Genomic DNA, 14,297 nt, shown 5'->3' with positions numbered 1-14,297 from the left:
CTTGTTTCCACTTTACTCAAGAAACTAGCTCAGGGTGGAAGACAGAGTTAATCACACAGCAAGTTAGAGCTAGACCAGTTTCCTGGTTCATCTTTGGTGCCCTTCCTCCTGTTCCATAGCTGGCCCATAGAGAACTGTGACTAGAGGCAGTTTGCACAGCCCAGCGGGAGGAATGCTGGATCTGCCGCTCACCAGCTTTGTGACCCGAGGAAAGCCTTCTTTGGGCCTTAGTTTCTTCATCTGCAGGCCTGCCATTTTACATTTGTGCCTAGTCTACTGAATGGTTGGTTGATCAGCTAACCAGCGAGAACTGTAAAGTCTCTTTATTCATGCTAACTGAAATGTTGTGGCTTGCTAAAAATGCCATTACTCTTTCTAAGCGTGTGAGTGTGTATTATGGTAGGAGGTGGGGATCATTTTTCTTCTAGCTCTTTAACAAACTTAGATCTCCCCCTGCTGTTGAAAGCCAGGAATGGTGTCTTGGCTTTTAAGACACACTGACTGACTGAGCTGAGCGACTCTAAAAGTATTCATTGAATGAATGGCCACTGTCCTTCTCCCGATGAGCAGCAGCAGCAAGTGGCCTTCTGTGCCTCAGAAGCAAGAGGAAGACCAAAGGCCCCAGCCAGGGAGTGGCCTTCCTATCGGTGTCCTTGTTCCTCCTTGGCTACCACCGGTCCTAGCGTAGAAGAGCTCTCAGTGCTTTCACAATTGCTCTGAAATCCCTTTGCCCAGAAGTGAAACTGACCACAGTCTTGTACATTTCACTCTCCTTCCTGTTGTTCCCCACTTAGTTGTGGTGAGTCAAGGTTTGCTGCCCCCTCATCCGCCTGGGAGGTGTCTGAAATCATGGCTTCTTGTCACTGTCACTGGCCTTTGGACCCACAGCAAGGCTTTTGAGAACTACCGTGGTCTCGTGTTATCCCCACAAAAACTGCTCTGGAGCCTCCATTGAAACCAGAAGGTGGCCTCTCTACTGGATGGTACTGAGAGCCAAGGCAAGGAGTGCCTGAATCGGCTCAGTGAGGCAGAGGAGCCTAGACTTTGAGCTGGAAGGGACCTTGAGGCCCCAGGGACCTAGGCAGGGTCATGAATTTAGAGTTGGAAAGAAACTCAAAGGCTCACTGGTCCAACCGCCTCATTTTATCAGTGAGGAATATGAGCCCAAGGTTAGCCTGAGAGTCAGGGTTTGAACTCAAGACCTCTAACTCCAAGGACTCTCTCTTCCCACTGCCCCCTAAGCTCCTTCAGCCAACTCTTGCCCTGTGAATCTTGGCAGGGTTAACCAAGTGGTGGCTATAAAGTGCTTGGACAAGCTCTTTGGAGATGAGATGCAAGCTAATTTGAGTAACACTGTGACATGTAATACTTCTGCCCAGTCAAGTGAAATTTATAATTCCTGGTAGGAGCTAAAGAAAAAGGATTCACAAGGAATATGGGGTAATGCCAAACCAGGAGTCAGGAGAGATCTGGGTTTGAATATCAACTTTGACAAGTGTTAGTTTTGTGTCCTTTTTGTTAAGATTGGGAAAGGCAATTGGGAAATATTGAACAAAAGTAATAAAATACAATAAAACATAGGAAGGTTTCTAATTCAGTATGTGCCCATAGGGATTCTTAACGTATGGTTTAGCTGTCCTTGTTTCTCTTTGGACAACTGGTGGCACAGTGGATAGAGTGCCAGGCCTGGAGTCGGGAAGACCCGAGTTCAGATCTGGCCTCAGATACTTACTAGATGTGACCCTGTGTAACCCTGTTTGCCTCAGTTTCTTCATGAATAAGATGAGGTGGAGAAGGAAATGGCAAAACAGTCCAGTATCTTTGCCAAGAAAACCCCAAATGGGGTCATGAAGAGTTGGACACCAGTGATGTAAAGGATGGTATTTAAGGTGAATCCTGAAAGAAGAGGTGCTCTCTATGAGGAAGGGTGTGTTTGGCATTCAGCCCAACCGCTGCAGAGACATGGAGATGGGCAGTGGGGTGCTGTGACTGAGACTAGTTTGATGACAGAGGAACCGAATGTCAAGTGGCACCGGCTGTGAAGAGCTTGGACGGCCAGACAGGATTTGATAGACAGTAGGCAGCCACTGTCGTTTATTGAGTGGGGGAAGTGGCGGGGTTAGCTCTGCGCTTCATCTCTGCCCCTCAACCAGGAAGGGGCTTGGGCTGTAGCCATAGAAGCCGTCACAGAGGGCTTACTTCTCTCAAGCATTTTAAGGCTCCGCAAAGCACTTCCCTCACAGCCGCCCTGTAAGGGACATGGCATTGCGCCTATGGCCCAGCTAGAAAAGCCAAGTCCTAGATCAGAGAGACTGGAGGCAGAGAGACCGGGTGAGAGGCCACAGTGGGAATGTGCCTGGACTGAGGTGCGCATCCGCAGGCGGGGCTTTTGCTGGGTCTCCCTGAGCCTGGTGAGGAGGTATGGGCAGAAGGGTCTGAAAGCTTCTCTCTGAAGTCGTTCTTCTTTAACTTTTTTCTTCTTTCCAACAGCTCTGAAAAGTCCAGCAGCGTTTCATGAGCAGAGAAGGAGCTTGGAGCGAGCCCGGGTAAGGCACTGTGTCTTTTCTCCAAAGCTCTGCCGAAGTCTTGCTTACACTTCTCCCTCACAATTCCCATCCTGGCCTCTCCACCTACCCTGACCTTGCCAGCAACACTTTCTTGGCATGGTTAAATGGAATGGCACTGGAGTGAGAGCCGGACCCAGCTCCGGATGCTGATAGAGAAATTTGGGCTCTGGCGTCCATCTTCCCACCCTGAATCTCACTTCTCACCCTGGAGGGTTATTAGCACTTTTGTATAAACCAGCAGGGACCTGGTGACTAAAAGCTGCCACCTCCACATCCCTTCGGGCAGGAGTCCTTGTGGGACTGGAGTCGTGACCGCTAGAGGGGCTTTGGAGAGCAGAGCTCCAGACCAGGAGCTGGCCCAGGGCAGCACTAGGGACCTTCCTCTGCCCAATGAGGAAACCCCTAGTCGGGACTCCAGTGTCTGCCTGCCTTTAAACTTAAGACAAGTGGGGCAGCTAGGTGGCGTAGTGGATAAAGCACCGGCCCTGGACTCAGGAGTACCTGAGTTCAAATCTGGCCTCGGACATTTGACACTTACTAGCTGTGTGACCCTGGGCAAGTCACTTAACCCCCATTGCCCCACAAAAACAAACAAACACTAAACTTAAGACAAGTGACAGGAGCACTGACCCGGCTGGACTCTCCCAGCCCACGTGCTTCTCCTTTGGAGACAGCTTTTCGATTTCTTCTTTAAATGGCTAAGAGGAAACTTCCAAGTAGCAGCACAGTCTTTTTAGTGCCAGAAGAGCCCACAGAGGTGACACATAGGGCAATGCCCTCATTTCACAGCTGAAAAGCCTGAGGCCTGAGGGGGAGTCACCCAGCAGCTTCCCCAGCCCCTTTACCTCCGTCAGCCCAGGCCCACAGGCCATGGCTCCAGAGTGGTGGATGGAGGATTTGAAAATGGCTTTCACTGGACTCCAAGATCATTCCAATTCCTGATGTTTCCATAGCACTGCCCTCAGAGGCTTTTGGGCTCTTACTGAGAGCTTTCTGTGTCCTCCTCACTTGAGCCTCACCATTTGTCTTGGTGTAGGTAGAGATGAGATTGTGATTCCTACTTTATGAGCCAAGAAAAAGACTTGGAAAGGTTATGGGTCACCCAGCTGGTGTGTCCAGGGCAGGGTCGTCAGACCCAGATCCAAATCCATTACCCTTTCCATTCTGCCTACTTTCTCGGTGATATTTATGTTTCTTTAGTGCTACAACCCTGCCTTGTGATAAGGGGTAACAGAGAGTCCAGCATGCACCTGACATTTCATGTCAGGAAACCAAACTGGATGAGGGCTCGGCACCCCTTCTCTCCATTCCTCTGGGCTCTTTGACTATAGAGCCTGAGGAGGTGAACCAGGCACCTTCAGTTACCTTCCCAAAAGCCTTCTCAGTTGGCAGCACCACTGTGTGGAGAGAGTCCTGGACTTGGAGTTGAGGGGCCTGGGTCTGAGTCCTGTGACCCTGGGGAAGCCATTCATTCTCCTGAACCCTTGAATTCTTTGTCTGGGCAGTGGAGACAGTAATACTGGTACCATTCATCACAGGATGGCTGTGAAGAAAATACTGAATAAGCCTCCAAGTGCTGGCAAAACATGAGCTGTGGCTAGTGCTGCTGTGGGTGCTGCCCAGCGCCTGGCCAAGCTAGGGGCACTGAGGGCCTTCACCTGTGGCCACAGTATTCGGGGGGGGGGGGGACTGTCTGCTTCAGCCATTAGGACTGAGCATTCTCCACATGACCTGCCTACCTCTACAGGCCTGGAGGGCATCAAGGCAGCAGGAGACGAGGTGGGGGCCTGGGGCCCCTGCACCGTAGCACTCGGTGCAGGCGAGGCCTCTCTTTGTCTGCAGTCTGACATAACCCTGGGAGAAGACTCCTGAGATGAGGTCTCTGCTGTGTGGACTGTGAATACTGCATTAGAACAGTGGGTTTCAACACCAGTAAATCATGTCTTGAAAAAAGCTGGTCTGTGGACTCAACTGGCAGGTGAAATTGGAGGCCGAGGCCCCTAGCCTCAGAGGAACTTGACAGCTCATGCTCTCTTTGGTCCTGAGCAGGCCCCAGCTCTGGCCTGGGGGAGCCTGGGGAGCTAGCCCAGGGATGGAACCCAGGCTGCTTTCCTTGGGTTTGAAAACCAGACTTGAAAGTTCCTCCCTTTTTGTTTTTGTGTTCATAGACAGAAGATTATTTGAAACGGAAGATCCGTTCCCGGCCGGAGAGATCAGAGCTGGTCAGGATGCACATTTTGGAAGGTTTGTGCAGAAGGGAGGGATCCTTGACTCTCCCTGACCACACCTGCCCCAGGAACATAGTCAGCATTAATTAATAACGGATTTTAATACGAGAAAGGCCTCAAAGCTCAGCCAGCCCAAGCCCCTCCTTTCACAGACCCAAGAATCCCCGGTGGCCCCTGACCAGGACACTGCTGTCCTGAGACTTCCTCCTCCCTCTCCTCAGCGCCCGGGTTGCTGGCCACGGAGCTGGCTGTGCTCCCACAGCCCAGGCCCAGCTGAGCCACCTGGAGCAGGAGTTCTGCTTCAGAATCTCAGGGAGGCACCAGCCTTTGGTGCCCGTTCCTTTTTCTGTGCCCGTCTTCAGCCATTTTCTCCCAGCATTTCTGGGTGCTGAGTACATCCTCTTTACTCAAATGAGTACATTCTGGGAAACTTCTCTTGGTTTTCACAAGTTTCCACCTTGTCTCCTGCTACGGTTTGGACCAAGGAGAGGCAGCAGGCTGGCCTCTGGAAACAGCTGTTTGATGTTGCTGCTGTGATGAGGCCTTTCTGATGCTGGATGCGACCGTCTTGTCCAGCCCTGTTAGTTTGCAGATGAGGTTACCTGAGGCTCACATGGCGAAGTCAGGGCAGAGCTAGACCAGAAGCCAGGCTTCCCATTCCCCAGGTCATTATTCTTTCTTTTGTAGCTGAATAATAAGTGTGCAGCCATGTCTTGTGTCTTAGGGCACAGTTTGTCTCTGTTCCATTGGGAACTGAGCCTCCCATAATGCCCTATGCTCAACCAGTGATCTTTGGTCCCTAGGTAGCCTTCAAGTTGGTAAACTCCTGTTCTGTGACCCACCCAAGTTGCAGGTGAATAGCAGATGGGGAGATGGGTCTCCCAGAGAGAAAGGAAAGCTGCTCTTGTATCCTCAAGACAGCGCCAGGGGTACCAATGCTGCCTCCTCACCTCTCCTCTCCTCTCCTCTCATGAGCAGAGACTTCAGCTGAACCTTCCCTCCAAGCCAAACAGCTAAAACTGAAGAGAGCCAGGCTGGCCGATGACCTCAATGAGAAGATAGCCCAGCGGCCGGGCCCCATGGAACTGGTGGAGAAGAACATCCTTCCTGTGGAGTCCAGTCTGAAGGAGGCCATCATTGGTAAGGAGGTGCTTAGCCCCTGCTGGCCAGGAGGGGGCAGGGCTGCAAAGTACACATCAAGTCTCTCTCAGGCCAGAGGAAACTGAGGCACACCTGGACCTTGAGAGGCAGCTCGGGTCTTTGTCGACCCTGGAAGATGCCTTGGCTCTTGGTGCTTGCTAGAGAAATGGAATAGGGCAGGGCAGACTGAGGGTGACAGCTTCCTCAGCCCTGTCTGTAGGACTCTCTGTTTGGCCACTAGAGTCACTTAGAAACAGGTTGCATAGGGGGCAGCTAGGTGGCACAGTGGATAGAGCACCAGCCCTGGATTCGGGAGGACCTGAGTTCAAATCCGGCCTCAGACACTTGACACTTACTAGCTGTGTGACCCTGGGCAAGTCACTTAACCCTCATCGCCCCCCCCCCAAAAAAAAGGTAGCCCAAAGGAGAGAGACGCATAAATGTGCATGCATTCCCTCATGTCTGTGCCCTTTCCTCCCCTCCCATCCCTTCCTGGTTCATACCTTTTCCTCATCAGAGCACTTCCTGTAGGCCCCCACGAGTTTGTTTTCTGACACCCCCCACCCTCCCCTCAGCAATGCCTCCTGCCCAGTTGGGATAGCCTCAGTACTCTCGTGGACAAAAGTCTCTGGCCGCATTTCCCCCAGCATGCAGCTCGCACATCTTAGCGCTGCTGCTTCCTGAGATGGCCCCAGGTGGGCCTGGCTTCCCAGGGCTCTCCTTCTGCCAAGCTCCAAAGAAAACACATTCTGCAGTGGAAGGAGAGGAGATTGAATTGTCCTGCATAGAAAGGATGTGGAGATTGCTGCCCCCTCCCCATATACACGTGCCTCTAATGCCAGGACCCTTTGCTGTCCTGTCTGCTGAGGCCGGAAAACAGGGACAGGAGCCATAGGTCCTGGTGCCACAGGAGGGCAGTCAGCTTGACTGGCCCTTGCCCAGGGAGAGTGGGGACGGCTGCAGCCTGCGTGACCTCTCATGGACCTGGTTAGGTTCCTCTTGTGTGGGTCCATGGCCAGCAGGCCTCACAGAGGCGCCAAGCTGAGTGTCCGTCTGTCCGTCTCGGCCCCCCTCGCCCTTCTCCAGCAGCAGCTGTGATGCTTCTCTGACCTTGTTCAGAGGTTGTGGCATTTCACAAGTTTTCTCTACCTTCCCTCAGAGCACTGGGGTTTCCATGCCAAGGCCTCATTATAATGAGAAGTGAGAGTCTCTGTGCTGCTGGGAGGGTGTACTCCTGGCCAAGAGAAGTCCTCCTCCTTCCCTATTGTTTTCAGTTCATTTAGGAAAGACCAGGGCGAGGCACCTTAGGGTTTTTCGTGAAGTTGCATTCAGTCAGTGACACCCGCTCCAGCTCCCCATGGCGTTTCCTTAGAAGAAAAAGCAGTTTGTATGAGCCCCTGGGCAAATGGGCACTCTGGTTGTGGCTGCAGGCCTGAGGGCAGGAAAAGGCCACCCCTACCCTCTCCCGGGATACCAAGAAGATGCAAGTGAGAAGGGACTTTATGAGGAACTGAAAGTGGGGAATGTGAACCCCTCTCCCAGGGTGGGACGCAGCACTTGGCGATGCCAAGGGGCTCTTATTTCTCTTTGACCCAGAAGAGCTTTTCTAGGACCACCCTGGAAGAAGTGGAGAGGTTGCCATGCCCCTCTCCTGCTGAGTGGGCATCCCCTCACTGGCCCTGGGGTGACATGTTACTCTGCCTTTTCTTTGCAGTGGGACAGGTCAATTATCCCAAAGTGGCTGACAACTCTTCTTTTGACGAGGACAGCAGCGATGCCCTGTCCCCTGAGCAGCCAGCCAGCCACGAGTCCCAAGGGTCAGCGCCATCACCACTAGAGGGGCGAAGCAGTGAGCCCCTGGCCACCTCAGTTTCTGTGTCCCCTCCTCAGGTAAGGCCAGAGCAGCAGTTTCCTTAGGCTAGAGTTGGTCACATGTGCTGTGAGAACTTGGCAGAGTTCCCTTTTCAGAGCCAGTGGGGCTTCATATTTAAACTTGAAGCATTGGCTTCTGTGATCCCCAGGGTTTGACGGTCTTAAAAATGTTTGTCCCTTTTTACTGTGGTGGGTTTGTTTATTTGTGAAAGTAAAAGGCACCTGCAGTCCCCCACCCCCGTGAGGAAAGCCCTCCGGTTAGCTGGACGGGAGCCTCTGAAAGCCCTCTTAGAAGAGTCTGAATGAGTGTTGGCAGGACTGTGCATGAGAGGGAGGAGGAGAAGAGGAGGCTTGGTTGGAGGCCCACATCTTGGGCCTGGGGCTGTGGCCAAGGCCACCTGGCACCTAGGTATCAGTGCTAGTTTTAGCCATCTGCCCCTGATTCTTTCACCTGGCCCACTCATCCCCTGTCTGCCGAGGGTGGTGATGAGTATGGGGATCCTCCCTCAGACCCTGGCTCGATGCTGTGTGACCTCGAGGGAGGCCCTTCCCCTCTCTGCGTCTCATTTCCTTGCCTGTAAAATGAAGGGGCTGGGCGGGACGGCCTCTGTCTTTCTCATGGCCCTCTGAGGCCTCGATCCCAATCCTTTCAGGTCGGGATGACAAGGAGGTCGTGAGGCAGGGCTCCATCTGCCCTTCAGCCACTTCTGGCCATGGCCTCACCTCCCCTGAGCCCCGCGGTGTGGACATATCTCTGGGGTGTGTGGGCTCCCGGGCTGGCCCTCATGTTTTCCCTTCCCCTGCAGGTGGTATCCCAGCTCCAAGTGTGCCCCGACTCCAGTGAACCCGCTTTCCTGGCGGAGCAACTTTCTCCTCTGCCAGCACCGCCTTTGCTGCCACCCAGCCTCCCCAACGGAGGGCCTGCTCCCACTGCCAAGCCCACCCCAGCACTCATCAAGGTACCAGCGGCTGCTATTGGGGGACCAGGCAGAGATTCACTGTGGCGGTCAGGGTCTGGGGAAGGAAGAGACCTCTGGCGGGGTTTCACCCTAGCACGGAGCTATGGCATGAGGACTCCTGGTGTTGGCCTTGCTCTTAGCCCGTCTTGGGCCCACATAGAAATCATATGGACAGATGTCTGTGGGAGGGACAGGGGGAGGTGCTGTGGGTATTCTGCAGAGGAATTGTCAGCTGCCTCATGTGGGTAGAGAGGGGCAGGCTGTGGACACAGAAAGTATGGGGGCCTCTCTCAGGCCACATCTCAGCCCTGCTTGGCGCTCGGGCGTTTAACTTCCCAACCCTGAAGTTCTGAGCCCCCTTCAGCCCCTTGGTGGCCTTCCAGAACCAAGTACCTCTTCGTTCTGTCTCCTGGCTCATTTCTTCCTGTTGTGCCTGGACCTGCTCAACTATTCCAGCAGTGCCCTGGCTGGCACCCTGGTCAGGCCCACTCCCCATCCCAGCCTTGCCAGGCCCCACCTTGGGGTCCTAACCACTGTTCGTTTCTCCACACCCTTGGAGTTATCCTAGACTCCTCACCCCCTCTCACCCCTCCCACCCCCACATCCAAGCTGTTGCCAAGGCCTGTTGAGGTCACCTCAGCGCCAGCTCTTGTCCACTTGACTTCTGAAGAATCTATCCCCCTCTCTCCTTTCACACTGGCCCGACCCCGCTGCAGGCCCTTCATCTCCTCATGCCTTGACTCTTGCAGTCGCTGCTGGTGCATCTGCCCACCCAGTCTCTCCAGCCTCCAGGCGATCCTCTGACCGGCCACCAGTGATTTTCTGAAAGCACAGGCCTCATCACGTCACCCCAGTTATCTCTAGGAGCAAATACGAAATGCTGTTTGGCATTCAAATCCCTTCCTCCTCCACGTCTCCATTATCCCCAGTATTCGTATAGCACTTACTGTGCGGCAGGCACGGTGCTGGTGCTGGGAGGCAGGTGGCGCCATTATCCCCATTTTGTAGATGAGGAAATGGAGACAGATCGGGGTCCAGTGACACGCCTGGGGGGTGATGCAGCACATAAGTGTCTGAGGCTGGGGCTGAGCTCAGGGCTTCCTGACTCCCGCCACCCAACTGCTCCTGAGGTGCCTGCTCCCACCCTCCCCTCATTCTGAGACCAGGTGACCCCGGCTTCTCGACTGCTCACCTCTCCCAAGTCCCTATGAGAACTCCATCTCTTTTGGGAAGCCTTTCCCGAGCCTCTTTCAGTGATGGCTCCTTCCCCTGCAGTCCTTTCCTCTCTACCCTGCCCATCTCCTGCTGCCCCCAGGGCCTGGCACCTAGGCAGTGGTTATGGATTATTGACTCTGGGGCTGCTGCGTGTACCCTCCCTCACAGCTGCTCTCATGGATTCCTCACTAGTGTTCAGTCTTCTGCACACTCAGTAGATAACACTGTCCCTTCTCCTTTACTGAGAAGTTCTGTGTCGTCTTTTTTTTTTTCTTTTTTTTTTCCGCCGAGCAGTGAGGGTTAAGTGACTTGCCCAGGGTCGCACAGCTAGTAAGTGTCACGTGTCTGAGGCCGGATTTGAACTCAGGTCCTCCCGAATCCAGGGCCGGTGCTCTATCCACTGTGCCACCTAGCTGCCTCCATTTCTGTCTTCTTGAGAAAATCGAGGTGTTCTGCTTGGCTCCCGATGGCAAAATTCAGAGCAATGGAGGATGCTGAAGAAAGGCAGACTTAGACTCACAGGAAAAACCTGCCCCCAGTGAAGAGAACCCCACTGATCTGTGCTTTTGGGGGAGGGGAGTCCAGCAAGTTGATGGCCTCCAAGCAGCTCCACCCCCCAAGACACTCGAGCATGGCCCTTTGCCCGTGAGCCCAGCCGCCGGCATGGCATGGCCTTGCTGTTGGTGGTCTTTGCTATCCGCTGGTCGGCCCAGAGTGTCCTCCCAGTTCCCTTCCCTTCCACCTCGGCTCTCGGTGTCTTTACCTGTCCTGTTCCTTCTAGACTCCTTTCCTGTGTGCTGAGGTCCTCTAGCCCCGCTCCTTCCCCACCCCCCCAGCCACTGATGCCGTAATGCAGTGGTTGTTGGGAGAAGTGGCTTCCACCCTAAACCCGTATTCCACCAGGAAGTGATCTCTTGGGCACCTGTCCGGAGGCCCCATGCTAGCACTCTGCGCTCTTCTCTCCACGATCCCTTCCCGGGGGCAGTCTCATCTGTTGTCAGGCTCTGGGGATCACTTGGGCACATCCAAGTTCAGGCACCCCAGCCCAAATTCCCTAACTGCCTGTTTGCCCTTCTCCCTGGCCCTGGGCATGGGGTCCTGTGCTGAGCTCCCCTGCTTCCCCAGCCTGCCCCCTTCTTCATCCGGTCGTCAGGTTCCTAACTTTGTCATCCTCGGCCTGTTCTCCCTCTACCCTTGTCAGGCACTGGGGCTCCTTTGGATGGGGCCTTTCTCCTGGGAGATGAGCAGGCGGGGAGAGACACGGAGCCTTGGGTGCCTCACGACTCAGCTGGCCTTGGCGACGCCCCCACTCCCCTCCTGCCGATACCGGCTAAGGTGCCATCTCCTCCTGGAGCTCTCGGGCTCCTCTTCTCCACCTCCCTCCCCCACTAGAGGGCAGGGCTCCCTCCTGCTGCGGGCTCCTTGAGGCCCAGAGGAGGGGCGGAGGGACAGGCCCACAGCTGACTGTGGCAGGCCAGGGGGCAGAGGTCAGAGGCGGCGGCTGGGGGTCAGGGAGTGCCAAGGCTCACGTGCCTCCCCTCTCCTGGCCCCCCCTCAGCAAAGCCAGCCCAAGGCCCCGGGGGAGAAGCCCCCTCGCAGCAAGAAGGCGAAAGAGCTGAAGCCCAAAGTGAAGAAGCTGAAGTACCACCAGTACATCCCCCCCGACCAGAAGCAGGACAAGGGGGCGCCCCCCATGGACTCCTCCTACGCCAAGATCCTGCAGCAGCAGCAGCTCTTCCTCCAGCTGCAGATCCTGAACCAGCAGCAGCAGCATTACAACTACCAGACCATCCTGCCGGCCCCGCCCAAGTAAGCCACAGTCCCCGGTGGCTGCCCCCCTCCGTGGCTGCCCCCTCCCCCCCCCCACCGTGGCTGCCCCTCCATGGGCCCACAGGCCAGCCTTGGCCCATTTGCCCTGTGCTTTGGCATCAGGGAGGTGTTCCTGTCTGATTCTTGTCCTTGTCCCCAGGCCGGTGGGTGAGCCCCAGGGGAACAGCAGCCCAGCCTCCCTGCGTACTCTCCCTGCCGCCCTGGGCGGCTCAGCCTCTGGCCCCCCTGGGCCCAGCGGCCTCGTGCGCCAGAACTCCGTGCCTTGCAAGCTGGGCCCGCTGCCCTCCAACCTGGACGACATGAAGGTAAAACCTTTTCTGGCCTTTGTTTAGTTCTAGCCTCAGGCCCCCTGCCCCAAGGTCTGAGCTGGGCAGTGTCAGGCCTGGGTCACTGGCTCTTCTCCACAGGGTTCTTAGTGTTGGGAAGGGCATCTCTGGAGGGTGAAAGAACCCACAAAATGCTCAGCTTTCAGCAGCAGCCCCTAAATCAGCTCGGTGTCACCCTATTTTTATTCTGGCCTGGGGAGGGGACACGGCCCATGAGTGACAGAGCAAGGCTTCCCGTTTGGCCTCCCGCCCGAGGCTTTCGGGTTCTCTCTGTCCTGCATGACAAACAGAAGCTACCAAGTGAGTGTCAGAGCAGCCTGAGCCCAGGGGAGATCAGAGCAGGCTCATGGGACTGCGGCCTGGTGGACAGCCTCACTCTTGTTGGAGTGAGATGGAAAGAGCTACGGGACATTCTTGAAATTTGGCCTGGGAGCCGCAGAACGGCCTCTGGGGTTCAGAGTGGCTGTGTCTGTCCTGCTTGGGCTCTTCCTGCTGACCCCTCCCCTGTTCTCTGTGGTTAATGTAGGTGGCTGAACTGAAGCAGGAGCTCAAGATGAGAGCATTGCCCGTCTCGGGCACCAAGACAGACCTGATCGAGCGGCTCCGGGCCTACCAAGAGCACACCGGCATCCCTGGCCCTGCCTCTGGAGCCCCCAAGCCCGGGGCCGCCCCCATCCTCGCCAAGGCTGGGGAAGTGGTGGTGGCCTTCCCTGCAGCCCGGCTAAGCGCGGGGCCTGCCCTGATGGCAGCAGGCCTGGCACCCACCGAAGTTGTCGTGGCCACCGTGACCAGCAACGGGATGGTGAAGTTTGGCAGCACGGGCTCAACACCCCCAGTGTCTCCCACGCCCTCGGAGCGCTCCCTGCTGAGCACGGGGGACGAGAACTCCACTGGCGGTGGCGGCGGCAGCGGCGACACCTTTGGGGAGATGGTGACCTCGCCTCTGACGCAGCTCACCCTGCAGGCGTCTCCAGTGCAGATCCTGGTGAAGGAGGAGAGCCCTGTGGCCCGGGCCGAGCGTGGCGGCAGAGACCTCGAGAGCCGGGACAAGGACCAGATGCTGCAGGAGAAGGACAAGCAGATCGAGGAGCTGACGCGAATGCTCAGACAGAAGCAGCGGCTGGTGGAAATGCTGAGGCTGCAGCTGGAGCGAGAGAAGCGCGCCCAGCAGGCAGCCCCCCCCCCCTCCTCCCCCCGCCCTCCCGGCCCAGGTGAAGCAGGAGGACGGCTTCTCCAGCTGCCAGCTCACACCGGAGCCCAGCACCACGCCCGTGCTGGCGGTGACAGTGAAGCAGGAGGCCATGCCGGATGAGGAGCCTCCCAGCTGCCTCCTGGCACCAGACCTGAGTGGCCTCCTCCCAGGGCCTCCACCGGCGCTCATCGCGGATGCCACGGGGACCCACATCGTCCTCACTGTGACCAAGCGGGACTCGGCTGATGACGAGCCCAGAAAAATGGGCAGCAGCCAGAGCCCCTCCCAGGTGAGAGCTCAGCCCCCTCTGCTTGGTGTGGGGGTGGAGGGAGGCAGGTCACTGGCCTTTTGACAGCTCTTGTGGGGCTCAGTCCTGGGCATTCTGGGAGCTCACAAGGTCCTACAAGGTAACATCCTCCTCCAGACCCTTCCTGATGAGCCCTGGGCCTCCGACATGTGGCGAGGTCAGCGGCTCCATGGATTCGGGGCCATTTCTCTGCTGTTGGCTCTCCTGCCCCAACCTCTCCCTGCCCTCCGCTCTCACATCCCCACCTGCCTTTCAGACATCTCAGGCTGAATGTCTAGTAGACGTCTGAAACCCAGCATGGCCACCACCCACCTCCTTCCCCCAGTGTCCCATATGGGGCCAGAGCCTGTCACTTTGGCTTTGCAGCATGTCTGATACACCCCAACGCCTAGACCCTCCCACCTGGAGGGGAGGGGGTCCTACCCGCCCCAAGCCCAGGTCCTCCATCCCCACCACCCAATACAAAACGCTGTTTGGCACCCAGAGCCCCCTCCCCAGTTTCCAGGCTTCTGACACACAGGCCTTCCCACTCCTCCCGAACAAGACCCCTCATCTCTTGGCTCCAGGTGTTCTCCCTGGCTGTCCCCAGGCCCGGCGTACCCTCCCTGGCTTCCTGCAGGTGGCAGATGAGCCTTTGCCAATCCTTGCCCATTCCCAGGTC

General features: G+C 56.3%; 1 protein-coding gene and 1 long non-coding RNA gene across 4 annotated transcripts in view; one reads left to right on the top strand and one right to left on the bottom strand.

The window, feature by feature from the left end:
* Positions 1–14,297, top strand: part of MRTFA (myocardin related transcription factor A) — a 132,925-nt gene that overhangs the window by 116,122 nt on the left and 2,506 nt on the right. Inside the window, 9 exon segments of the mRNA XM_043965346.1 lie at positions 2,491–2,546; positions 4,736–4,811; positions 5,774–5,935; positions 7,650–7,825; positions 8,614–8,766; positions 11,540–11,790; positions 11,951–12,116; positions 12,664–13,314; positions 13,316–13,618. Coding sequence (XP_043821281.1) covers positions 2,491–2,546; positions 4,736–4,811; positions 5,774–5,935; positions 7,650–7,825; positions 8,614–8,766; positions 11,540–11,790; positions 11,951–12,116; positions 12,664–13,314; positions 13,316–13,618 — 1,994 coding nt within the window.
* Positions 4,878–11,677, bottom strand: LOC122727671. 3 transcript variants are annotated; one of them, XR_006353175.1, is made up of 4 exons: positions 9,959–11,677; positions 9,714–9,812; positions 9,402–9,588; positions 8,760–9,026 (listed from the first exon to the last, which is right to left on the bottom strand). It is a non-coding gene; the product is annotated as an uncharacterized LOC122727671 (long non-coding RNA). The 3 variants fall into 3 exon arrangements; XR_006353176.1 differs by lacking the exon at positions 8,760–9,026 and adding an exon at positions 4,878–7,302 and having other exon boundaries at positions 9,714–11,677; XR_006353174.1 differs by having other exon boundaries at positions 9,714–11,677.

Source organism: Dromiciops gliroides, chromosome 5 (assembly GCF_019393635.1).
Source record: "Dromiciops gliroides isolate mDroGli1 chromosome 5, mDroGli1.pri, whole genome shotgun sequence".
NCBI lineage: Eukaryota > Metazoa > Chordata > Mammalia > Microbiotheria > Microbiotheriidae > Dromiciops > Dromiciops gliroides.
Note: the sequence above shows the minus strand (reverse complement) of the source record. Positions and strands in the feature narration are given on the sequence as shown.